The 23,121-nt window shown below is 50.5% G+C and overlaps 2 protein-coding genes across 2 annotated transcripts in view; both read left to right on the top strand.

Moving 5' to 3' along the window:
* Nucleotides 1-10,105, top strand: part of LOC103905600 (fatty-acid amide hydrolase 1) — a 10,677-nt gene extending 572 nt beyond the window's left edge. The window contains exons 2-16 of the mRNA XM_019474136.1: nucleotides 5-96; nucleotides 1,395-1,508; nucleotides 2,213-2,356; nucleotides 2,681-2,814; nucleotides 3,917-4,123; nucleotides 4,535-4,575; nucleotides 5,146-5,270; nucleotides 5,504-5,629; nucleotides 6,797-6,894; nucleotides 7,277-7,376; nucleotides 7,677-7,717; nucleotides 8,555-8,594; nucleotides 9,162-9,270; nucleotides 9,605-9,750; nucleotides 9,842-10,105. Of these exons, the coding sequence (XP_019329681.1) occupies nucleotides 5-96; nucleotides 1,395-1,508; nucleotides 2,213-2,356; nucleotides 2,681-2,814; nucleotides 3,917-4,123; nucleotides 4,535-4,575; nucleotides 5,146-5,270; nucleotides 5,504-5,629; nucleotides 6,797-6,894; nucleotides 7,277-7,376; nucleotides 7,677-7,717; nucleotides 8,555-8,594; nucleotides 9,162-9,270; nucleotides 9,605-9,750; nucleotides 9,842-9,970 (1,646 nt within the window). The 3' untranslated portion in view covers nucleotides 9,971-10,105. The remainder of the gene's footprint in view (nucleotides 1-4; nucleotides 97-1,394; nucleotides 1,509-2,212; nucleotides 2,357-2,680; nucleotides 2,815-3,916; nucleotides 4,124-4,534; nucleotides 4,576-5,145; nucleotides 5,271-5,503; nucleotides 5,630-6,796; nucleotides 6,895-7,276; nucleotides 7,377-7,676; nucleotides 7,718-8,554; nucleotides 8,595-9,161; nucleotides 9,271-9,604; nucleotides 9,751-9,841) is intronic.
* A 2,799-nt stretch (nucleotides 10,106-12,904) lies between these two features.
* LOC103905599 (vitamin D3 hydroxylase-associated protein) overlaps nucleotides 12,905-23,121 on the top strand; it is a 14,333-nt gene continuing 4,116 nt past the window's right edge. Inside the window, exons 1-12 of the mRNA XM_009287321.2 lie at nucleotides 12,905-13,244; nucleotides 14,224-14,337; nucleotides 14,683-14,826; nucleotides 15,171-15,304; nucleotides 15,602-15,808; nucleotides 16,372-16,412; nucleotides 17,040-17,164; nucleotides 17,962-18,087; nucleotides 18,850-18,947; nucleotides 19,625-19,724; nucleotides 20,295-20,338; nucleotides 21,000-21,039. Of these exons, the coding sequence (XP_009285596.1) occupies nucleotides 13,035-13,244; nucleotides 14,224-14,337; nucleotides 14,683-14,826; nucleotides 15,171-15,304; nucleotides 15,602-15,808; nucleotides 16,372-16,412; nucleotides 17,040-17,164; nucleotides 17,962-18,087; nucleotides 18,850-18,947; nucleotides 19,625-19,724; nucleotides 20,295-20,338; nucleotides 21,000-21,039 (1,383 nt within the window). The 5' untranslated portion in view covers nucleotides 12,905-13,034. The remainder of the gene's footprint in view (nucleotides 13,245-14,223; nucleotides 14,338-14,682; nucleotides 14,827-15,170; nucleotides 15,305-15,601; nucleotides 15,809-16,371; nucleotides 16,413-17,039; nucleotides 17,165-17,961; nucleotides 18,088-18,849; nucleotides 18,948-19,624; nucleotides 19,725-20,294; nucleotides 20,339-20,999; nucleotides 21,040-23,121) is intronic.

Raw genomic sequence — 23,121 nt, 5'->3', positions numbered from 1 at the left:
CGAGGGGGGCTCTGGAGGAAGGTGAAGGAAGCTCAGCAGAGGCAGGAGCGGAGCTTGGTGCAGATGGAGATGGCTGTGCGGCGCTTTCGGGAGCAGGTGGGTGCAATAAGACGCGCTTCTCCCCTCCACCCCCGGGGGGGGGGGGGGGGAGGATGCGGATGGGCAAAGCCGCCTCCGCCCGCCCGGCGATGGCTCCTCACCCTGGTCCCTTCCCCTTAGCGTACCCCCGGGGATAGCGGTCGTGCAGCCCTTCCTGCGGGCAGGGGGGTGCCTCCTTGCAAGGGGCAGCTGCTGGGCTGCTCTCGCAGAGCTGGCCCGGCTGCGAGACGGCATCTCGGCTCCTAATATGGAGCTACGGGGATTTAGTTTTATTTTATGCCTTTCTAAATCTATGTGTGCATACACACACACACCCAGCAATGCAGCGCTCCCCTCTGTAGCGGGGACGGGGAAGAAATGCTTCCCGGGGCAGCCGGTGCAGCGGGGGATAACGGGGAGCGGCGCAGGCGCCAGCAAACGGTAACCGGCAGCGAGGAGAGGAAAATCCCTGCCCTTCGTCTGAAAGCTTCCCGGCCTCTTCCGCCGTGGTAGGAGGCTCAGCCTGGCTGCCGAGGAGGCGGTCGGAAAAGGCGAGAGGCAGTGTGTTATCAGCAGAGGGCAAAGTGCAGCCGCGCAGCCCGAGGACGCTGCCCGCAGGGACGGGATGCGATGCCACCGGTGCCGAGGCGCGGTGCCCAGAAATCCGGCTCGACCACGCCGTGCCCCCTGCGATCCCGTCTGACTGCCCGACCTGCGGCTGGAGTGGACTCGCTCGGGTTCAGAGTCCGGCTTGGGGGATGAGGTTTGATGCTTTTTTCATGGCATTTAGTAGGTGGCGAGGAAATCTCTGCTGACCCAAAAATTACCTGTCTGCTGTCAGCCGAGGGGCTCCCTGGTTTGTGCGCTTCCCTGTAGGATATCTTGGTGATGCCAGGAGAAGAGCTGGCACGAGGTCCGATTTTGTTTCTTGCTGGAGCAATGTCTATAACCATGCTACCAATTCCCACTGTAATTCAGCAGAGAACATTGCACTGAGCAGTTCCCCCAGGCCTGGCCAAGACCTGTCTGAACAAGGCTGTGCAAAAGGCTTTCTCTTAAACAGCAGGTGCTTGGTGAGACCGGTCTGGCCAGGAAGACAAGGCTTTAGAAAGCCTGGGTTACTACTGGCCCTGCAGGTTTCACACCATGCTCACTGGTATCAGGTAGGAGCAGGATTGCGGTCTTGAGGCAGATACTGGATTTGGCCACTAAATGGCAGATATTTTTTGGATGGGTTACAGTGGGCACCAACAGGAGAGGAGGAGCCCACCAGCTGAGGTAGAGGTGTATCATTGCCTGTTCGACCTTTCCCGTAGCATCCTTCCGTGAACATGACCTCCATCCTCTCTCTGCCTTTGCCGGAGCTCTCCAAGAAACTCCGGGATGGCTCCCTCCCTCCGGAACACGTCTTCTATGCCTACGTGGGCAAGGTGAGGAGCAAGGGCAGCGGGGCAGCCTCTCGCCCACGGTGGGGATGGCTTTTTTTGGGAGAAGCCCAGCACAAGGGTCAAACGCTGGTTCAAACCTGGTACAAATGCTGAGCTGTCACTGCTCGCTGGGTAGTGCTGGGCCCTTCTGCGCTTTTCTGTGAGTGAGGGGAGAGCTGGGCATCTGGCTGTCATGGTTCTCAGCTTGGTTTGGAGCAAAAGGGAGCAGCAAGCTGGAAAGCCCATACCTTCCCAGGGCAGGTGTAGCTATAGGGAAATTGCAGAGTGCTGCTGTTGTCTCCCCTCCATCTCCAAATGGGTTGGTAAACCTTGAAGACTCGGTGTCCACTTTCATTCTCTACTTGTGCCACAATGCCCTGATCACCTCCTGGGTTCCCACTTTGGGGTTATAATTTTATGCCACCCCAGAAGCTCAATCAAGAGAATAGCCTTTGGTGTTCTGCTGGGCTGAGTGCCTCTCTTCATCACGCACCAGCTGGTGCTATGGCCCCCCTGTGTCCAGACAACATTTTGGAGTTTGGCATGAAAATGTCTTGAAAAGGAACAGAAAGGGCTGCCCTGATACTGACTGCCCAGATGGGGAGGTGGAACATGGGGAAGAGGCAGGCATCCTTTGCAATACAGAAGGCTGTTGTGCAGCGCTGCGGGCTGTGTCTCACCTGCGGGCTTTGCCTGCTTTCCCCAAGGCCCTCCAAATCGCCACAGAAACCAACTGCATCACGGAGTATCTGCAGGAAAGCGAGACTCAGCTCCAGAAAGCGAAGATGACAGGGAAGCTGGGTTTGCTCTATGGGGTGCCTGTCAGCATCAAAGACTCCATCAACTGCCAGGTACCACCAGCACGATACCGCATCTATCCTGAGATCCCTGTGGTTTGAAGCTTGCTGGCAGGGGGAGGTTTGACCTCAGCATCTGGCTGGACTTTGTCATAGCTGATGTGGGATGTCCTGCCCTGGCAGGTGATGGGGTTTGCTGCCCATCTCCCATACGAGCCAACAGAGAGCTGCTCAGATTTACTACGAATATACTATGCAACATGTGCATGATGGATGGGTTGTGGAGGTGCATGTGTGTGCTTATATATATAGATAAAAATATGGGGCAGGGGGAATTGCAATCCTCCATTTGGAAACCTCATTGTCCTGTGTTCCCAGGGCCATGATTCCACGTTAGGGTTTATAAAAAACCTCAATAAACCCGCGGCAGAGGACAGCGTGGTGGTGCAGGTGCTCAGGAGACAGGGGGCAATTCCATTTGTCAAAACCAACGTTCCCCAGTCCCTCATCAGGTAGGTGAGCGCTCCCTTCCCTCAGCACAGCAGCAGTCCTCCCTCCCTCATCTCAGGCAAGGGTTTCTATCAAGTCTAATTTTAATTTCCCACTTCTTCTTAAATAACAACCAGTCCCTATCCTTAGTGTCTTTAAGTTTTACTTAAAAAAGTAAACACATTTACACTAAGGATGAAAATTAACTCTAGTTCCAAATGAAATAAAGAAGCAAAAGAGGAGAAGAGGAGAGAAATCGCTGCCCTTCTTTCTTGTGCTGGGTGTTTTTAAATAACTTTTCTTTTTTTTTTTTTTTTTTTTAAATTAACCCCTCAAAGGTGGTCCTGTTAGCTACGCAGTGCAAACACGTATTCGTGGAAGGGGAAGCTAGTTAGCTAGTTAAGCTAATGACCTTAAACTATCCTGCCCCCAAACCTCCTGCTGTATCTGGCAAGACCACTCTTGATGTCATTGATATGGGGTGAGGTCGGGTGTGCTCTGCTGGACAGCCACCCTGCTAGTGTCCATGTGTCCTGCCAAGGGAACTCTGGCAAGGCTCCTCCATAGATAACTATTGCCCAACCATATGAAATGCCTTCCTTAAGGCAACACGGCAATGATTGACCGCGTTTAAAAAAAGCCACACAAAGAGGTTGTCCCAGGGATTATCAGATTTTGCACTGGTTCTTGGGGGAGTCCGATGTTCAAATATCACTGCAGCTGGCATTTGGCTTGTTCCCAAGCAGGGGCTCAGCAATGCCCCCCCAGGGTGGGGGGGCCTGGGCCTGCTCCAGGTGGGCTGCTTTGGATGTCCGCTGGCCCTCGGGAACGCCTGAACAGGGAGCCTTTCCAGGAGGTTTGATGTATTTGTGCTGCCAGAGGGTCTGTCTGGGGAAGGCTTGACAACACTGAAATTAGCTGGCAGTAAATCCAGGCCCTGGGACCGCCGTGAAAAGGCTGGTGGTTTTCACAGGAGCTTTGGGAAGCTCCCTCAGACTAAGTAATGTCGATGTAACAACTAGTGAATTATGCAATTACCTTTTGAAGGTCTTTTTGTAGTGACCGGGGTCCACATCAGCAGATATCTACATTCCTCTCATTTGCAATCTCTCTCTCTCTCTCTAGCTATGACTGCAAGAACTTAATCTTTGGTCAGACGTTCAACCCTCTACTCTACACCAGAAGCCCTGGAGGCTCCTCTGGTGGAGAAGGGGCACTTGTAGGAGGAGGTGGGTCAATCCTGGGCTTTGGTACGGATGTAGGAGGGAGCCTGCGTTTTCCCGCTGCCTTCTGTGGGATCTGTGCACTCAAACCCACCGGGAACAGACTCAGGTACTGCGAGTAACGCAGTGATGTCTCTGGGTGAGACCCACCCTACCGACTGCTGTGCTGGGATGCTCCTGTGGGCAAGGGGAAACCTGGGAGGAACTGGGAAGGGCTCACTTCTCCGTCCTGCCCAGACATTTTCTGGGGCCTGTATGGAGGGAAGCATTGGTTCCCCCAGAATGGAGACAGGGAAACCTCTCATCTGCATGCTAAGGGGGTGGTTGTTCCTGACTGATGTAAATCATTCTGGCCTAGGTTGGGTCTCTCTTGGGCTTCCCCTTGGCCCTTCCTTCTGCCAGCCTCTGCATTTGCAAAGGGAGGGCAGTGTTTTCATTAACCACTTGCTACTGCTTAAAGCCTTTCCCTTCTGTGAAAACTACTCAGCTGCTGTATTTTATGTGTCTCTTTTCTTTGCAGTAAAAAAGGAATCATTTCTGGTGTCCTTGGGCAGAAGGCAGGTAGGAATTGATGGTTGTCCCCAGGGAGGGCAGTAGGGCAGGGGTGAGAAGGACACTCAGCTGGTTATGGGGGACCTTCTCCAACATGTTCACAGAGGGAAGCAGGTTCCCTTTCAGGGACTCTTTCAGAGAGCCACCCCCATACCATGATTCCTGAGAAACTGGAATATGCATGAGCCGAGAGGAGCAGTCTGCGTAACACATAAACCACAACACACCCTGTAACCCCCAGGTTGCTTCATTGTCTGCCAGTGCTTCATGGGAGGTGGAATTAGCTGTCAAAGGGGGTGTCTTATGTTGTCCTTGTGTCGTGATCAACAAAGCTTTTTGTTTAATTTTGTAAATCATGAAATGGAGATGTGAGGGCACATATTGATGCATAACAACTCTGGGTCCATAACCATGGGTCTGTTGGTGGAAAGGCACCTGTAGGCATCCGCAACCCAATTCTCAAATTGGAACTGTTGCCAACACTAGACTAAGTCAAAACGATGCCAAGAGGTCCTGCTTTTGCAGGACATGCCCTTGAAAGACCCCCAACCATGAATACTCTCTTCTGGTCTTTTCCAGTGGTCGCAGCAGTGGGGCCGATGGCAAAAGACGTGGAGAGCCTGGCGCTGGGCATGCGGGCGCTCCTATGTGAGGACATGTTCAACCTGGACAGCACAGTGCCCCCCCTTCCCTTCAATGAAGAGGTAAAGGACCTCAAAGGGGGCAAAGGTCTCTAAGAAGAGCTGCCATCGCTCAGGCTGAAAACACCAGTGGCTCATGGGAGCCCTCCAGGACCCGTTCCAACCTGCCACATGCTGCGGGTGGGCACATGGGCAAGAGAAGTGCTGCTTTCCAGACTCGCCCTGCAGCATGGGTATACTGTTGGCTCCTGATGCCACTGACATCCTTCCAGCTGGTGTTCTCCCTTGTTCTGCAGGTGTATTCCAGCACACAGCCCCTCCGCATAGGCTACTATGAAACCGATTTCTTCACCATGCCAAGCCCTGCCATGAGACGTGCTGTTCGAGAGACAAAGCAGCTGTTGGAGGATGCTGGCCACACGGTAGGATGTTGCATGGACCCAACAGTCATGCTGCATCTATTCTTCCTTCCTGCCATGTCTTTGGGACCCATGTGTGAACATCAAGCAAATTTGGCAGGGAAGGAGGGCATGGAATCCACTCAGCTTCCTACAGCTTTTATTAAAGTAGATAGCTGCTTCTGGAAAAGAGAAATTCTTTATGCTGCAACTTGATTTCTCCTCTCAGCAGGATCTCAGTGCTCTTTAGGTGCTGGTGAACACAAAAGGGAGCCCACCCTGATCCATAACACATGCTGGGGAGTAGACACACTGCTGTATGACTTGTCTGTAGTGTGGGTGCATTTACTCACACCCTGGCCGAGATCCACATTGTGCTAGGTGCTGTACAACCTGGGTCCTGAGGCAGTTCCCCTAGGGAGCTTACAGTCCTGGTGGTGTATGATTACTGCCAGCTCAGTGTGTGTCCTGAGCCTGACGGACCGCCTCTCTTCAGTGGCTGTGACGAGCTGTTGTCGAAGTACTTGTTTAGTCTATTTTCAAGCCAATTTCACCTCTTCTGCATCGTATCCTTTGGCAGGCAGTTCCACAGATCTATTGCGTGTTGCATGGAAAGCCACCTCCTGTTTTTGTATCTGGAAACAAGGACTTAAGGAGAAAATAAAAGGGCAGTTGCAAATGGCAGATCTTTTATAGCCAAGCAGTCTCATATTGACCCAGACCTATTTATACGGTCTCAGGTTTCTGGGGTGCTGAGCAGAGGTTGTCTCCTTCCTCTTCTCTGCCACTTCAGCAAGTCATCTCCTGTGCATGAGGCATGGTCGTGGCTGCACGTCTCCCCCTTACCCTTGCACAAGGATCAGGAGTGAATTGGGGAGCACAGACTCATGCCCTCTGTCACCCACTGCCAGTTTTGGAGGGACCTTTGCGCCTTGGGGCTGCTTGGACATCAGGGGGCCAAGCCCACCCTGTATCTTTTGACTCATCAGTTGTTGCTCAAAGGGAAAACTGTTTTTTCAGAGAAGGATGGATGGGATGGGGAGGACCTGGTGGCCTCAAATGCTAGAGGCTTTCCTGAGGGCTTGTCAGGAAAACCTCAGCCCAGCTTGGCCCATTGCAAGCCCTCAATGGCTTCTCCCACACAGCTTGCTTGTGCTTCTGCCACTGACTCCTCTTCTGTTGTCCTTCCAGCTGGTGCCCTTCGAACTCACGAATGTGGACTATGTGATCTTTAACTTCTGCGTCAGGGGAATGTTTGCAGATGGGGTCACCTCCTTTCTCAAGATGTTGTAAGTATAGTCTGGAACGGTTTGGTGTGATCGGTGCCTTTCTATGAAATCCTCCCTAGGGTCTGGTTAGCGTCCAGATACAGGCAGCAGATCTACTGGATGTAGATAGTGGCTGATAAGCACTGGGATTTACTGGGGAGCTTACCGTTAAGCAATTCAGCTGAACCTTGGGTCTGTTTGGGAATGTTACCAGCCTTGACAGATGAAAGGAAACTGGGTGCTGATATCCTATAAATACTGTGAGAATCAGAGGAGCCCAGAGGAATGGAGCAAACCTCTTTTTGTCACTTAGATACGCTGTTCAGAGGGGTTGGCCTTGTGAAAGCTGATTACTGTGATTGCTTCCTAACACTGCTCAGCTAAACACCCTTTTCTCTTTCAGCAAAGGGGAGCTGGAGAAAAGCAGCATGGGGCTGTTCTTCTGGTTGGCAAAGTCACCAAACTGGCTAAAAAGTGTCCTCTCCTGGATTGCCAAACCCTTCGTAAGGTCCATTCCTTTCTAGCATAGATGGAGTTAAGCAATAGGTGGTGAATAACTTGTCTCCCATTGCAGTAAGGCTTTATCATAGAGAAGTCTCTAGGCGTTGCTTCCTGGCTGTGCTTAGACACATCTCCAAACTGGAGTGGTGCTACTTCTGTTCATCCTCTGCCCACTTTGGGGAAAATCCACGAGTCCTGCCTGAGCACTGAGTCAACAGTTTGTATTTGTGACAGAGCTGTCTCAGAGGACAGGGCTGGGATTAATGGAAATTATTTTCTTTTTTTTACTTTCTACTTCTCAGGTGCCTCGATTTTCAGATATCGTAAGAAGTATGAGAGCAAAGTGAGTAAATCTGAGCCTGAGCCAATGTGTGAAGATTTGGGTTTCTCTTTTGGAGAGCAGCAGTGTTCGTTACGTTAGGGATACTGCCCCAACTGCATGCATCTGAGAAAATACAAGGCAGAAAACACAAGGGTGGAGCAAACTGAGAGCAGTTTATGTCAACACCATAACCCTGCAGGGTTTGGCAAACTGTTCTAGTACTGAGGATGGGAATGAGGACGGGGCCTCACAGCCTCTTGCTTAGGAACTGGATGAAGCTTGTGGGAATGAAATACAGTGTTGGCTTCAGCACTGGTTAATGCATCCGTCATGCCATGAGGTGGGGACCCCATAAGACAGAAGGAAGGTAAACGCACAGGGAAGGAGGCTTGCTCTTCCTTGCTGCAGTGTCAGTGTTGGGCAGTTAGTGGTGAGAAAGGACTCAAATCCCATAGCAGAGAGGGTGTATTTTGTGCTGTGCCTCCAAGGCTGTACGTCTGTCCCCATGTCAAAGGATCAGTCCGCCTCACGCAGCCTGGCTTTTGAGAAATGATGTGCCTGGGCTTCCACCTCCTCAGCACAGCGGCAATAACAGGGCTGGACACTTGTCAGGCCAAAGCAGCACTGCACCAATCTGCCTTTAGTCTTCAGCCCTCCATCGTGGGCAGAAGCAGAAATAAGACCCCCAGCCCTTCAGAGGAAAGTCAGGACCTTGCCAAAGTCCTCTCTTCCCTTGGCTGCAGCTCCAGGAGCAGAGCTGACCCATGCCCATCTGCTTTTTGATGCTCTTCCCTGCCCCTAAAGCTGCTCTTTGCAGCACCTCTTGATGCCTTTCATTGGTTTTGTTTCTTTTTTCAGCACAGTGGATGAAGTCTGGAGTCTTCATCATGAAATTGAGGTAAAGTATTGCAATTTGGGGTTAGATAGTTTTTGTTTTATTTCTTTTTGGGAAGAGGCAGATTCAGTACGCACCAAGGTTAGGAGATGATCAAGTCACTGGTGATGTGAGGTAAGAACATACATCACTCCTTGACAGATCTCACTTGAATGTGCAAGTTCTCAGCACATCTAAAGATTAGGATGACACATAGACACGTTCATGATCCCGAATCAGACCTGAAGTTTTTACTCCTACACTTGAAAACATTGGGCCATCAGCTGCAGCAGACTTGCTTTTATTTCCATTCTGGTTTCCTCAAGACCCATGCCCATGTCCCAGTTTGCCATGTGCCCCCACACTCAATCTTTCCCCACCTCCAGTTTTAGCAGGAGGGAGGGTGCTTTGTATGCTGGGAGGGCTGTTGGCCAAGCAGCAAAGGGTTGCTGGATTTTAGCAGGATCAGGCCTGATGTAGCCTGATGGCTGCTCCTGGGGAAGGGCCAGGAGCCCGGCTGGGCACCCAAGGAGAGCCTCAGCCAGTAGCCATGGGACAGTACATCCACCCACCAGTGCTTTTCCTCCTCAGGAGTTTTGCTACCAGTTCATCGCCCAGTGGAAAAAGCTGAATCTGGATGTCATGCTTTGTCCCATGCTGGGCCCGGCTCTCGGCATCGGCTACCCTGGGAAGCTCTCAGGTAGGACTGCTGATGGGGGACCTTTGCCTCCAGCATGCCCCTGCTGCAGCACTCCACCAGTATCAATGAGAAGCGTTCCTCCTCCTCCTCCCCTCACATCCCCAAGGCACTGGCCAGCAGTGGGAAGAGCCTCTGCTGCAGCTGCAGCCCCAGCCCGTGCGATACGCCCTGGATAACCCCCCCGGTGCATGTGGGAGCCAAGGGGCAGGTTTCCATCCCGCAGCCCTTGAGTTCCCAGTGCAAGCACCCCATTAGCTGGAAGCTCACGTACGCGGAGGGGGGCGAAGGCTTTCCCTGTGGTGGGCTGGCGCTGCGAGCTCCCCCTCTCCCCCAGTGGCAGTCAGCTACACCATGCTCTACAATGCCTTGGACTTCCCTGCCGGCGTGGTCCCTGTCACGATGGTGACAGACAAGGATGAGGAGGAGCTGAAGGGCTACCAGGGATACTTTCGGGACTGGTGGGACCGGACCCTGGCAAAGGTGAGTGGCGCCAGGTTCCCCAGGGGCGCAAGCATCCCCATCCCTTCCCCTGGACACCCCCCTGCCCTCTCCCCCTCTGTTTGTGCCACAGGCTTTTCGTGGCAGTGTGGGGCTGCCAGTGGCTGTGCAGTGCGTGGCCTTGCCATGGCAGGAGGAGCTGTGCCTCCGGTTCATGAAGGAGGTGGAGACCCTCATCCTGAAGAAAAACAGGCTCGTCTGAGTCCCGTGCGCTCGCCCGGAGCAGGATCCCAGCTAACGTCAGCGCAGGTCATCCTTTGGTCTGACTCACCCGCAGGACTCATGTTCCCCTCCACGAGGATGCAGTGATGGCTGGGCTGGCTACTGGCTTTGGGGTGCAAGGGGAAAGCAGGCAAGCTCTTTGGTCTGACTCACCCGCAGGACTCATGTTCCCCTCCACAAGGATGCAGTGATGGCTGGGCTGGCTACTGGCTTTGGGGTGCAAGGGGAAAGCAAGGCAAGCTCCACAGTGGTGGAGCACTTCCAGTCATTGTCCTAATACAGTATTTTTTATTACCAGAAAATCTGTTATTTCAGGTCTGTGTTTGTGTGTGGGTTTGGGGTGGATTTTAAGAACCCTCTCAACACCCCCAGGGAAGTATAAGAACATGATCTTTCTCTTACAAATGGGGTAACTGAGGCACGGGGACTGGTTTTGTCTGAGACATTCAGAGTGCTACTTGGAGTGCTGTAGGAAAAGGGATTTTCCCCTCCATTCTCTAGCTCCCTAAGGATGAAATCCAGTGTTTTCCCCACCGCAGACCAGCAATCCAAGGTCAAAGCTGAGCCTCCCTGCAGGCTTTGGCAAGCAGGGAGGGAGCTGGACTGCTTCCCACAGCGCAGGGCTGCTGGCAGCCTGCGCACCACAGAGGGGAAATTTGGAGTGATCATTAACTCCCATCTCCTTCAGAGACCTACTCCTGCTTTCCCCACAGCAGAGGTACGAAGTGCTTCAGCTCGCGGTATTGCATGTATAAAGCAGCATGCCAGGGTCGGACGGCCAGCTGGGCAGCCTGCCCTGCACACCCTCTCCTCCCGTTTGGTGGAGGGGGCCATGCCAGGTTTTCCAGTGGGGTTTTCCAGCCACTGGCAGCCGCTGACACCGGGATTGGCAGCGCCGGCTGCTCCGGCAGGTTTTCAAGGGTGCTCCAGAGAGGGATACCACAATGCAAAAGCGTTTTCCCAATGCAACAATGTCACAAGCAGATTGTAGCAAAGCTCTGGCAGGATTTATGTTTGGTTTTTTAAATGTATTATTGTTGTTTAAGCCAGAATCATGCAAAAGCATGGGATCTTTTTAAGGGCTGAGCAGAGAGGTTTATCCCAGCCTAGGAGAAAGCAGCCCCCGGGACTCTGATTCTTTATCAGCAGGCTTTGAAAAAAGGAGGGGGGGAGCTCCAGGCATCCCAGGACTGAATGCTATGTAAAGCCAAGCCTCAGAAGAGCTTGGGTGGGGTTTTTCACCAGTGCAGGTGCTTCCTGCCCGCACGGAAAATGCTGGATGGGGTTTATCTCTTTGCATTTTAAAATTCAAGCCTGGAGGAGCTTGTCCTAGGAGAGGCAATGCCACCTGCGCCCATGCTCCCAGAGAGCCAAGCACTGCATCACTCTGTTAGTTTAACCGCTCTCTCCCTGGCACGGAGGTGGGCAGGGTGCAGGAGTCCAAACAACGGAGACACCAGTGGACCTGAACCAGTAAACTGGAAGCCCTGAGCAAAAACCTCCCCTGAGCCATGCCCACTGCCATGGGACAGTGCACCGGGCAGGGCCAAAGCTGCTGTGTGGCTCTGGGGACTTGAGGTTGCCAAAAAGGGCCAGCTGCAGACTGCTCCCAGCCCAGCCTGGACAGAGGGAGGTCAGTGTGAATGGCAGCACTGAAGCTTAAGGCTGGGATGGGGCAATGAAGACCACATCCCCACAGTCAGTGGGGAGAGGTTGGTGACATCCACATTGAGTTGTTTGGCTCTTTTTGCTCTCCATCCTGGCCAAACAGGGAGGATCCTCCTTGCCTTTCCAGTCAGCAACCAATTTCTCTATGAGGTCTTGCTGCTTCCCCGAGCTCCCTCCCTGCTGCCGCAGGAATAATCCCATGGGATGTGTCTGTAACAGGCAAGGTAACATGATAGCAGCACGATCACTGGCTTTCAGTCCCCAAACAAGACATCTCCACCAGAGAGCAATGATTACCTTGGATGCAGCCTCCTTACAAGCTCTGCTACCCTACTTTGTGGAGCAGAGCCAGCATCTCTCCAGATATGGCAATGCTGCCTTGCATCTTGACAATGAATTTTCAGAGACGTCTCCTGTTCCTTCCCTGTAGGCTTGCAGACCCTCAAGGTTTGAGAGCAGTTTGATTTTTTCAGTCCCTCCTTTCTGTACTCTTGGGGACAGTCCCATGGGTGGGAGCACCTGTGGCAAGGGGCAGCTCCCAGGGCTAGCAAGGCTGCATAGTCCAGCTCCTTTGCCTTGTGCTGTCTGGAAGGTGGCTTAGAAACTGGAGAGCAGATAGGATACTGGGTCCATCAGAGAGGATTTCCCAAAAGTGCTCACCCCCTGATCTGGCTTGCCAAAATGTTTTTCAAAGGGGCTTGGCTTGAAAATTACACAGAGCAGTCATACCCCTTGAAGGCATCTTCAGATAGGTCCTTCCACACTGCCTTTCCCGAGTCACTGTGTCCTGCTTGCACCTTCATACTCTTGGCTCTCCTGAGCTCCCTCTTCTCCAATAGGTGCAATTTCACCCCCTGCACCAGGTTCCCCAGGACAAACAGAGCTACGTTGTCCCAGGCTCAAAAGGCTGCACATGCTGCTTCCTGAGGGACAGAGATGATGGCTGAGCACCTCTAGTTAATGGGCTTAAGTGCTAATTAATTATTAGATGTGGGTGTAGTAGGGATAGCCCAGACCTGGGTTTTGCAGACATTCAGCTTTGTTAATCAGCTCTGTCCCCTGTGTGTAGCCAGGTACAGCAGCAGCCAGTGGCTTGGGCAGACGCAGCCTTGGGGGACAACCCCGCTCCAAACCCAGCGTGAGCTGAGCACACTGCTGTGCAGCCCAACCCACAACGCTTCTCCAGCAGGCAGACCCTTTCAAAGTCCATGGTCTAAAAAGTCCATTCCTGGACTTTGTTAATGCAACTCTGCTTCAGAGCTGATCTTGCACAGCAGGCGATTGCATAGTCTGCATTCATCAGCCCTGCTTAGGAGAAGGTGGGAGACCTGGGTGTCCGTAGCTGGATCAGAACAGAAAGGACTGGGAGAGAAATCATGACCCAAGAGCGACTGTGGCAGGTCCTAGATCCATCATGGGGAGACCCTCGCACCCTCTCGGCCCTGCTCTGCAGTTCAGCTGCAGCTGTTGTGCTACTGAAATGGCTGGCACGTAGGCAGATCCAGCAGAAGATGGAGGAGGCGAGGAGGACACGGGATCTGGCCCTGGAGCGAATGGAGAAGGCAGCTCACAGGTTTAAGCAAGAGGTAATTTGGGGGAAAGCGTGTGTGGGAGGAAGGGATTGTATTTTGGGTAACCAAAGAAATGGGGGAGTGCTGATCAATCCCTCTTTGAATGGTGGTTAGGGCATGTGCACGTTTTGGATCATGACCAATTTTTTGAGGGTCACCACCCTCCAGTGTCACAAAAAAACCTCCCGTAAAGACAGCGTAAAGGAAATATTTCTTAATACAGACCTGTTGAGGGAATCCTGAGGATGAAAGATGGATTGGAGTTTGGGACCCTCTGAATCAGATCACCACCCCAGACCTCCCTATGCCCTTTTCTCCTCATCCGTCCCTACTGTCAAGCCTTTCCTCTCCCATCCTCCTTACCCCTGCCTCTCCATAGGGACCTGTCTGCCCCACCATCCTCAAAGTACAGGGAGGGCTTCACATCCCTCCAACATCCACACATGGATGACCAAAAGCCATTTCCTCCTGCTCATGCCCAGGTAAAGAAGCACCTGGATTTTTAGGAGGTCAGGTCCTTGGATTTGGGATTTGTCTTAAACCCATAATAAATAAGTACTGCTATTCTTTTCTTAGGGGCGAGGTTGCAAGCAGCCCACACACTTCTTTTCCCATGTTAATGATAAATTTTGTAAAACTTTAGCTGGTTGAACTGCTATTCAACACATTGTCTGTGAGTTAGAAGGGGGGTGAAGGCCTGCAGGAGAGTAAACAGAGACAGGTCAAACCTCTCTTACAGGTTCATGCAACTCTCCAGTCAAGAAGCAGTTTTCTGCCTGTTTTGGTTCTGTTTTTATGAACTAAGACTCAGCAAATTCCCCACTCCAGCACATGCGGTGCTACGTGGGAGGTCTGCACTTCAACAGGGAACGTCTCCTAAAATTCTCCATTCAAGGTCATTGCCGGGCAGATGTTAGAATTGGTATTTGCAGCCTCAACATCAGCCTTTTCTGTCGTTTCCTTCCCTCTGCACCCAATTTCCTACCCTTTGCAGAATCCAAGCACCCAGACTGCACATGTCCTCTCACTGACAATGGTGGAGCTGGTGGAAAAGCTAAAGGAGGGGTCCCTGTCCCCAGAAAGTGTCCTCTACTCCTACATGGGCAAAGTGAGTGATACCTCCAGCATGGGAGAGATGCTGCGGGGCTTTTCTGCAGTGGGGGCTTTCAAATCAAAATAACAGCTCATTTGCTGAGAGAACCGGCAATGCTGGGGATTACAGTTTGTCAATACTGTGATGTCTGAAGGGTGGCTTATGGGCAAATAGGTAGGACAGAGATCTAGGGCAGAAAGTTATCCCAGCAAGAAACATCTAAAGTTTATAGGTAAGGTCTGAATAACGAATGCTGGAGGTTTGAGGAGGTTGAATTTTCAGCTTGAAAACTCAATTTAAATACTGTTTCCTTCCTTCCATCCATTCATATGTCTTGCTACTCTTCTCTGTTCTGGAGAGGCTTTGGAGGTGACTCGGGAGGTGAACTGCGTGATAGACTTCATTCATGGCTGTGAGGATCAGCTCCAGAAACTGAAGAAGCAGAAGGAGAAGGGGCTGCTCTATGGCATTCCCGTCAGCATCAAGGACCACATTAACTGCAAGGTACATTTCTAATTTGCCTACCTCTTGGCCTGGGGCTGGGAACAGGCCAGGATGTCCCATCCTCATCAGGACTGGCTAAGAGTTCCCTCAGACAAGGGTGTTCTGGACCAAATATTGTGGGACCAGCAAACGTGCCTTTCTTCTGATGAAAATTTTGTTTTCTGCAGAAATTTCTAACCTCCTCTGATCTGGTTTTCCCTGGGGTAGTCAGGTCCTGTTCTGCCTGTGAGAAAAGTTAGGTGGGAACTTTGTCACAGGAGGCATCAGGACTTATGTCTGTTATTGTCACAGCTCCAAACAGCATCTTTCCTTGTACCTAAAGAGCTTTGCTTCCCATCCCCAAGGGCCACGTCTCCTCTGGAGGGATGGTGAAGTTTCTGGGCCAAGTGAAGGAAGAAGACAGCGTCATCGTCCAGGTTCTAAAGAGCCAGGGGGCAATCCCCTTCGTGAAAACCAACATCCCACAGACGATGATAAAGTAATCGCATGTTCACCTTCATGAAAACACTGTGACATGTGACCCTTGCTATCTGAGAGAGGGTGGGCCCGCATGCACGTTGAGTTAATTGCCTCCTCATTTCAATCTGAAATTATTTCTCTTATATTTGATGCCTCTTTCTTCTTAAATTCATCTGTCCCAACAAATCTACTTCATGCTGATTCTACCTACTGGGATTAATTCCACACTCATCCCTGCACAGATGCTCCATGCCCTGTATTTATGGTTTGCAGAGACAGAAGTACCTCACTCACCCGCTGATCTTATTCTCCCCAGCTATGACTGCAGCAACCTCATCTTCGGCCAGACGCTGAACCCTCTCAACCACCAGAAGAGCCCTGGGGGCTCCTCAGGAGGGGAGGGAGCTCTGATCGCAGGGGGAGGCTCCATCCTGGGCATTGGGTCAGATGTAGCTGGCAGCATCCGCCTGCCATCCAGCTTCTGCGGGCTGTGCGGGCTCAAACCCACAGGCAACAGGATCAGGTACATCCCAACATCTATCCTCTTCTTCCACCCACTGTGGAGACAGCAAAGTGTCCCCCACAGTACATCAAACTTCGCCATAGTGTCCGTGGTTTCCTCCAGGTTTAAGTTAGCACCCTAACCTGCCTGTTTCCTTGTGTCAGCTAGGGCTAAGGGCTCTATTAATGACACATGATGACGTCCATCTGTTAACACAGCAAAGACTTGTTCAATTTTTAATAGCCCTGGCCAGGAAGCTGAAACCAAATACGACAGGGTCATCTCCTTTTCAGATGTTTTCCAGACCTTGCTTTGCTTGTGAGAGTTTTCTATTTATCAGAGGTGGTTTGTTCACAGATGAGGAATTAGATGCACCAGGGAAAGGAGATGATAAAAACAGCCTCTAGCCCCTAGCAGCTTACAGACTATGGAAGTCTTCCTAGCCTAGAAAGTGTCAAGTCTTTGCAGGACCTTTTGGCCTCCTAGATGTTGACTGGGGGCAAATGGGAAGTCTGCAACTTGGCATGGTGACCTGCCTTACAGCAACAGCTGCTGCTAATCCGCTTCTCCCGTTATGTTCCTAGCAAACTGGGTGTGGTTTCTCCTATCATAGGAATGAAATCAGGTAAGTCCATCCAGATGACGTGTTACTACTGTCAAAACTTTGCTTCTTACATCTCCTCCTACTGCTGAAATGCCAGCAAATGTGCTTGCTCAATTATGGGTCTCAAGGCCAGTCAAAACCAGTGATCTATTAGACCAGGGCCTGCCTTGCGCTATTACCTTTTTGCATCGTTTATTCTATTCTGGGTGGTGGTAGGTGTTAGCTGAATCTGAGCAGAATTGAAGCAATACCCATTCAGGCAATGCAATGCGTAGTAGTGAGAAATGTGAGATGTGCATCCCAAAGGCCTGGGATATTTCGCTGGAGATGCTTCCAGGAGAATCTGCTGGCTTCAGCTGCTGCCAGGCAGTATTGCTGTTGGCAGGAAGGCTGCAGTCCTCGCTCCTCTTGAGCGGGCCTTGTGTCTGCAGAAGCCTGGCCCAGAAGGTCAGCCTCAGTAGGTTGCCTCTGCTCTGAGACTTATGGATTGTCCCTGCTGGACCTCCTGGCTCCCTTCTTGCGCATTACACTCGTTCCCCATTCCTCTTCCCTGGCCTGACTGAAACTCTTCCATGCTGGGCCCCTACTAGTAACTATGAGACAGCACCAGCCCATCTGCCTACAATAATAGGACCTTTGTGCTTGCAGTGACAGGGATGATGGGGCCGATGGCAAGAGATGTGGACAGCCTGGCCCTCTGCATGAAGGCACTGCTCTGCGAGGAGATGTTCCGGCTGGACCCCACCGTGCCCCCCATCCCCTTTGATGAGGAGGTGAGGCTCAGAGGCAATCCCATGTCTCCATTTGCCTAGCAACAAAGTGAGATCTCGGGAGATTCCTATCCGGTTTCATGTCTCAAGATAGTGAAGGACCCAGGGAAGCAAGTGTCCTGATCAGAGGACACCCAGCATGAGCAACCACAAGAAGCAGCCACGCAGCAGGGTTGGCAGGCCCCTCTTGGCTTGCCCTGATGAGGCTTGCCAGATGCTGACCCCTTCACTTCCCAGCAATGTCCAAAACAAGCTTGTTGGCTCCATTCTGGCCCAATCCCTAAAGGTGCTGATTTCTACTGATCAGAGGAATTCACCCCTCACACCTTTAATTAGAGAGCCTGATTTAACAGTCACTGATGTAAGAAATCATTTCCCTTTGCCATTAGCTCTCTGCTTCTACCATCTGATTGTGTCTTTCTGGCTCAGGTCCTAGGATCCTAGGATCTTTCAGTTGTCCCTGACACCCAGACAATACAGACCAGTCGCTTACCCTAGAGGAACAGGCCCCCTGAACTCTGTCCATAGCCAGGCATCCCAGGCATGTGGTCTGTACAGGTGCTATCACACCTGCTATCTCAAAGCTGGGACATGTTCATATGGCAGGAGATGGTGTCAGAAAGACCATACCAAGGACCACGGCTGCAGACCTATGTTCTGGACAACACTGCTTTCCACCAGCCCTATTGCTCCCATCATTCCTCCAACCGAGGAGACCTCAGTTGCTGCCTCCCTGAGCCCTGGGAATGGTCCAATCTTGTATGTCTCATGTGTGCAAGTGATGGCTCCTCTTCTCACAGGTGTACACCAGTTCAAAGCCACTTCGGATTGGGTATTATGAAGGAGATGGCTATTTCCAGCCCTCGCCCAGCATGAAACGGGCCATCCAGCAGACAAGAAAGCTCCTCCAGGATGCAGGGCATACGGTGGGTTTTCATGCCTGTGGTTGCCTGGAGTTGTTATCCTGCTCCTTACAGAGTTTGGACAAGCCACTTTCCATCTCCATTTTTGCTGCCCATAAAACAGGGACCATCCCTCCCTGCTGCAAGGATCATGAAGAGGAAGGCAAATGCAACAGTTTGTTTCCCAAACCAAAGCAATCTTGCTTATATTCCTGGCCTAGTGGACAAGAGAATCACCTTCAGATATCTCCAAGTCACCCCTTTTTTAAAGCACTGGCTTTTCCATCATGTTTGGTGTTCCCATAAATATCAAACTCACAACAGTTTCCACAATCCCTCAGCTGTTAAACGCAGTTTACAGGTTTTTTGGTGGGTAAGTTGGAAGGGGGTTGGAGCAGTTGACCCCACAGGGACCTCTTCTAACCTAAATTATTCTGTGGTTCCACCAATGGGGATTTCTATATGGGAGCTGTTCCAATGATGCAAATTAATTAAAAATACTTGCTGTTTTGAAGCCTTTAAAATTTCTTCTCTAATGTGTGGAGGAGTGGAGCCTGTACCAGATCACAATGTGTGTTAATGCCTTGGAGACGGGAAAGGACAGTGGGCAGATGCTGCTAACCCAAGTCCCTTTGAAAATGGGGTCTTGCTGTCCTACAGCAGCAAGGAGGGCCTAAGCTTCCTACCACTTCCTACTCACTTCACTAGTGAGGCAGGGAGGTTCACAGAGGGCTCTAGGAATCATTCCTTTTTGTTGCCTCTTGAATGGGAATGGTTTTCTTGCAGCTTGTTCCCTTTGCACCACCCAAGATTGACTACGTGGTAGACGAGCTGTTCACCAGAGGGATTTTCTCAGATGGTGCTGCTCACCTGGTGGACTGCTTGTGAGTAAAACCCCCATTTCAGTGTGGGCCATGAAACTTGGCACTGTATAGCCAGTGGTTGCATCCAGAGTGTTTATATTCTTGTGGGTGTAAACTGAATAATGAGCAGCAGAGGAGCAATTTCTGGAAGGATGAATTTAGCATGAGCAGCAGCTAGTTCACAAGAGCAGTTCACATGCACGGAAAACACAGTAGGGTAATAAGATACCATGTGTCAGCAGTGCTGTGGCAACTGGTATTATGTATGTGATTAGTCCATGGCACATGGGAAACATCACACATTAACTTCCTATAGAGTTGTGGTGGGTTAGCCCTGGCTATTGGCCAAACACCCACCCAGCCGCTTGCTTACTTCAAGGTGAAACATGCCCAGGGTTGTATGTGGCCCCACCGCTGCAAAGCACTCCAGAGCCTTTATGGCATTGACAACATAGGCAGTAAAGTACTTATTTCTCTACAACTTTTGCAGTGAGCATTTACACCTGAGCAGCATTTACACCTGAGCATCTAAACCCCACATGAGCATCTCTTGTTCAGTGTTTTGGATTGAAACAGGCAGATTTTTGTCTCCTAGCAACTCCCCTCTAAGAGAAACCCTGCTGTGGAAACAGCGCTGCTGTTGCTGTAGCTCTAGCACAGGCGGCTTGTCCTGACTTGTTCACTCTCTGCCCTTCCAGCAAAGGAGACATTGTGGATCCCAACCTGAAATCCCAGTTCAATACTTACAGGCTTCCTGTTCTGGTGAAAAGGATCTTGGCTATCATTTTGAAACCCATAGTAAGTGTGTGGATGTGTCTTGTCTGTGTTACAGGAAATCTGCAGGGTGCGGAAGTTTCTGCGTGCAGGGAGCTAGGCTGCTCCCCTCTGGGAGTGCTTTGCTGCTTCATGTTAAGTGCCTGATGGGCTTCATAGTGAAATACACTTAAATACACTTAGTCCCTAAACCCAGGCTGAACTTATCAAGTGGGTCTGACAGCCTTTTGTGGGAGTTTTGCATGGAGAGGTCAAAATATGATCCGTTCTCAGGAACCCATGAGCCATACAGCTCATCCAGCAATGGGCTCCAAAAGAATGGATAGCAATAGCAAGGCTCTAAACAGCATCTCCACATCCAGAAGATGCTCTCCAGGGCTAGCAGTGTGGTCTAGAGCCTTATTGGCATGGGTTGTTGTGATTAAATGTATAAATTAATGTGGGAGTAAAATGACTTCACTGGAAACCATACCTGTTCTTCAGAGCCACTTCTGCTAGGACAAGAAGTGTGCCCAAAATGCAATCGCATGGTAGCCAGCTATTTCAGCTGCATTGTTGTTGACTAATCCCAAGTTTTTCTCTTCCCTCCAAAAGTACCCACGAATTGCTCGGGATCTCAGCGCACTCTGTGGAGTGGGGTAAGACGCACTGAAGTAGCTCTAGAGAAAGGGGTTGCGCATGGATGTGTCTGCCAGTTCATGCAGGTAGATGCCAGCTTGCTGTGCAAAGCCCTGTCATGGGGCTGTGCAGCACAGGCTGAGCCGGATGAATATGTGCTGCCTCAGCACCACCTGGGCTTAGCACAGTGTTATCCAGGGCTATGCAGCCAGAGATTATTTTAAGAGCTCAAGGATCCTCACCATGGCAGGGCTAGGATGTCTCCATGGAGATCAGCATGGAGAGATACGGGCTACTTTCCCCATCAGGTGGATTCTGGTACCTAGAGCATCACGTGCCAAGTTAATGCAGAGGTCTCTGCATGCGGGTGCAGTGTGGTGTGAAGTACCTGCCCCTCCAAGAGAGACAGAGACACACGAAACTGGGAGCAAGTGAATTTAGAAGACTGCCATGATCTTTGTCTAGGTGCCAGAGCACCTAGACATGGTGGCATGCTTTTAACATAAGCTCTTTTGATGTACCTGTACGCACATGTGAACCCAGTGGAATCAGCTGGGTGATTCTATAGCTTGTTCCCAGAAGGGGGTCATGCGGTTTCTGTAACAATGGGCTGTCTGTGTATTTTGTTAATTGTTTTCTGTTGCCACAGTCCCAAAGCTGATTAATTCTGCCACTTTCCAGGTCTGCCAAAAACCTCTGGGATCAGCATGGAGCAGTGGCGGTAATGTGATTTTTTTAATTATTTTTTTTTCTTTTTCCTTACTAAATATAGTGGGAGATCCCTAAAGTTTTTAAGCAATTGGTTTGAGCTCTGTGATGGATTCGGGGTTGTAAATGGATCATGTGGAAATAAAGCAGCTAGGCTTTTCTTTGAAAGTCAAGCTTTGCAAGGAGTGATAAGATCTCAAGGCAATAGATGTTCATATGGAGGCCTCTACTTACTGGAGGATAGGGAAGAAAGATTATCCTTTGCCCTGCATTTTCTAAGCAGAAATAGCATAAGAACAGCCATTAAAGATGAGGCTTCATTTTTTCTTCTTTCTGTCTCTTGGTGCAAATCCTTCATTTCAGACATTAGGTGCTATTGTCACAAGCTAAGACCATGCTTGAACTATCAAGCAGAGACCTTAGGAGTCAAAAATTGTAGTTATGAACTCTTTGGCTTAGGTGGATTTCGTATGAACTCATTTGGGATAAGGAATATAGGAGAGGAAGCGTTCTCCTGGACAACTGAGTCCAGTGCTGCCCACAAACTGATCAGATTCCTTTTTAAAACCAGTTAAGTTTTATGCTTGCATTTGTTTTTATTGGCCGGCTCCTCTCCTCCCTGCTCTGATGGTTGGAAACCTTCGTATTTCCTGTGCTGTTTATTCATTTCCGGTTTATTCTCATTTTATTCCTGTCCTTGAGCTTAAATAGCACCTCTCGTCTCTGGTGTTTTCCACTGCCTCCCTCATCCTTGATCTATTTATAGAGAGCAATTGTATCCCCGTTCAGCTGGTGTTTTGCAAGGCTGAAGAAGCTGAGCTGTTTTGGTGTCCTCCCACAAGGCAGGATCTGTGTTCCCTGGGACACCCTCGCAATCCTCCCCGAGAAGAAACATGTCCCCAGCCTGCACCATGCAGCCTCCATCAGTGCCAGTCACTCAATGGACGCGCATGCTCACTTGCAGCAGGTCTGACAGATCATAGGGCAGAGCTAAAAACTACAAACCTGCCTGGTCACTGAGCTGATGGGAATCTTTGGAAGGAAATGGGTTTGGGGTTTTTTTTAGGTGAAAACAGATTCTTCTCCCCCCGCAAAAAAAAAAAACAACCAAAAAGAAAACTCTTAAAAAGGTTTGTTGGCCTCAGAGGTATTTTGAATTGTTTTTCTTCAGTGAAACCATATTCACATTTTTGCATCTACTGCAAACAAGAGCTGACTCAAAACGTTTGGCTAGCGACCAGCTTTTCTCTCAGAAAAAAAAATCAGGTTAGCTACATTGACTGTATTTCCTGGAAACCCATCTCATTTGTTGAACTTTCAGCAGGAAGGATCTCAGACTGCAGATGGAAATTGAGGTCAGACTGAAAAATAGCCTCGTAGCTGGGGCTTTTGCGAGAGATGTGGAAGACCCTTGTGCAGAAAACCTGGAGTGAGAGTTGTGCAGAACAGGGGCTGGACCATGGGACAAATGTGTCCCTGTAACCAGAATATGGCTGCAGAAGTAGTCATACTGTGGTCCATCCATGTCTATTTACTAAGACAAAGTAGAACAGCTCTTTGAGGATGGATTCATTCATTGCCTGATGTTCAGCAAAGCTGTGGTAAATCAGACTACAAATCTAGATCTCTCTTGGATCTACAGTACAAGCCTGAAGCTGTGCCTCCTGCATTGTGGGGGGAAGACATCGGGCTTGCCTAGCTGTCTCTTGCTACTTCTTTTTCTTACCTGTATCCTGGTGCAGAATGAAAGAAGGTTTTGTGAAAATATTTTAAATTCAGGTCTTCTAGATTCTTCTACCAAAATAACCAAAGCTTTTAGGAAATTTCACTTTTTAGTCAGCTAGACATAATTCTTCAAACTGAGGTTCCTGGAATGCATCAATGATAATTTCCTTCTCCAAGTGGTAGAGGAGCCAATGAGGAGAGGTGCTATGCTGGACCTTGTTCTCACCAACAAGGAGGGGCTGGTGGGGAATGTGAAGCTCAAGGGCAGCCTGGGCTGCAGTGACCACGAAATGGTGGAGTTCAAGATCCTTAGGGCACCGAGGAGGGCGCACAGCAAGCTCACTACCCTGGACTTCAGGAGAGCAGACTT

The sequence above is a fragment of the Aptenodytes forsteri genome, unplaced genomic scaffold (assembly GCF_000699145.1).
Source record: "Aptenodytes forsteri isolate BGI_AS27 unplaced genomic scaffold, ASM69914v1 Scaffold119, whole genome shotgun sequence".
Taxonomy (NCBI): Eukaryota; Metazoa; Chordata; class Aves; order Sphenisciformes; family Spheniscidae; genus Aptenodytes; species Aptenodytes forsteri.
This window is presented reverse-complemented; position numbering and strand designations above follow the sequence as displayed.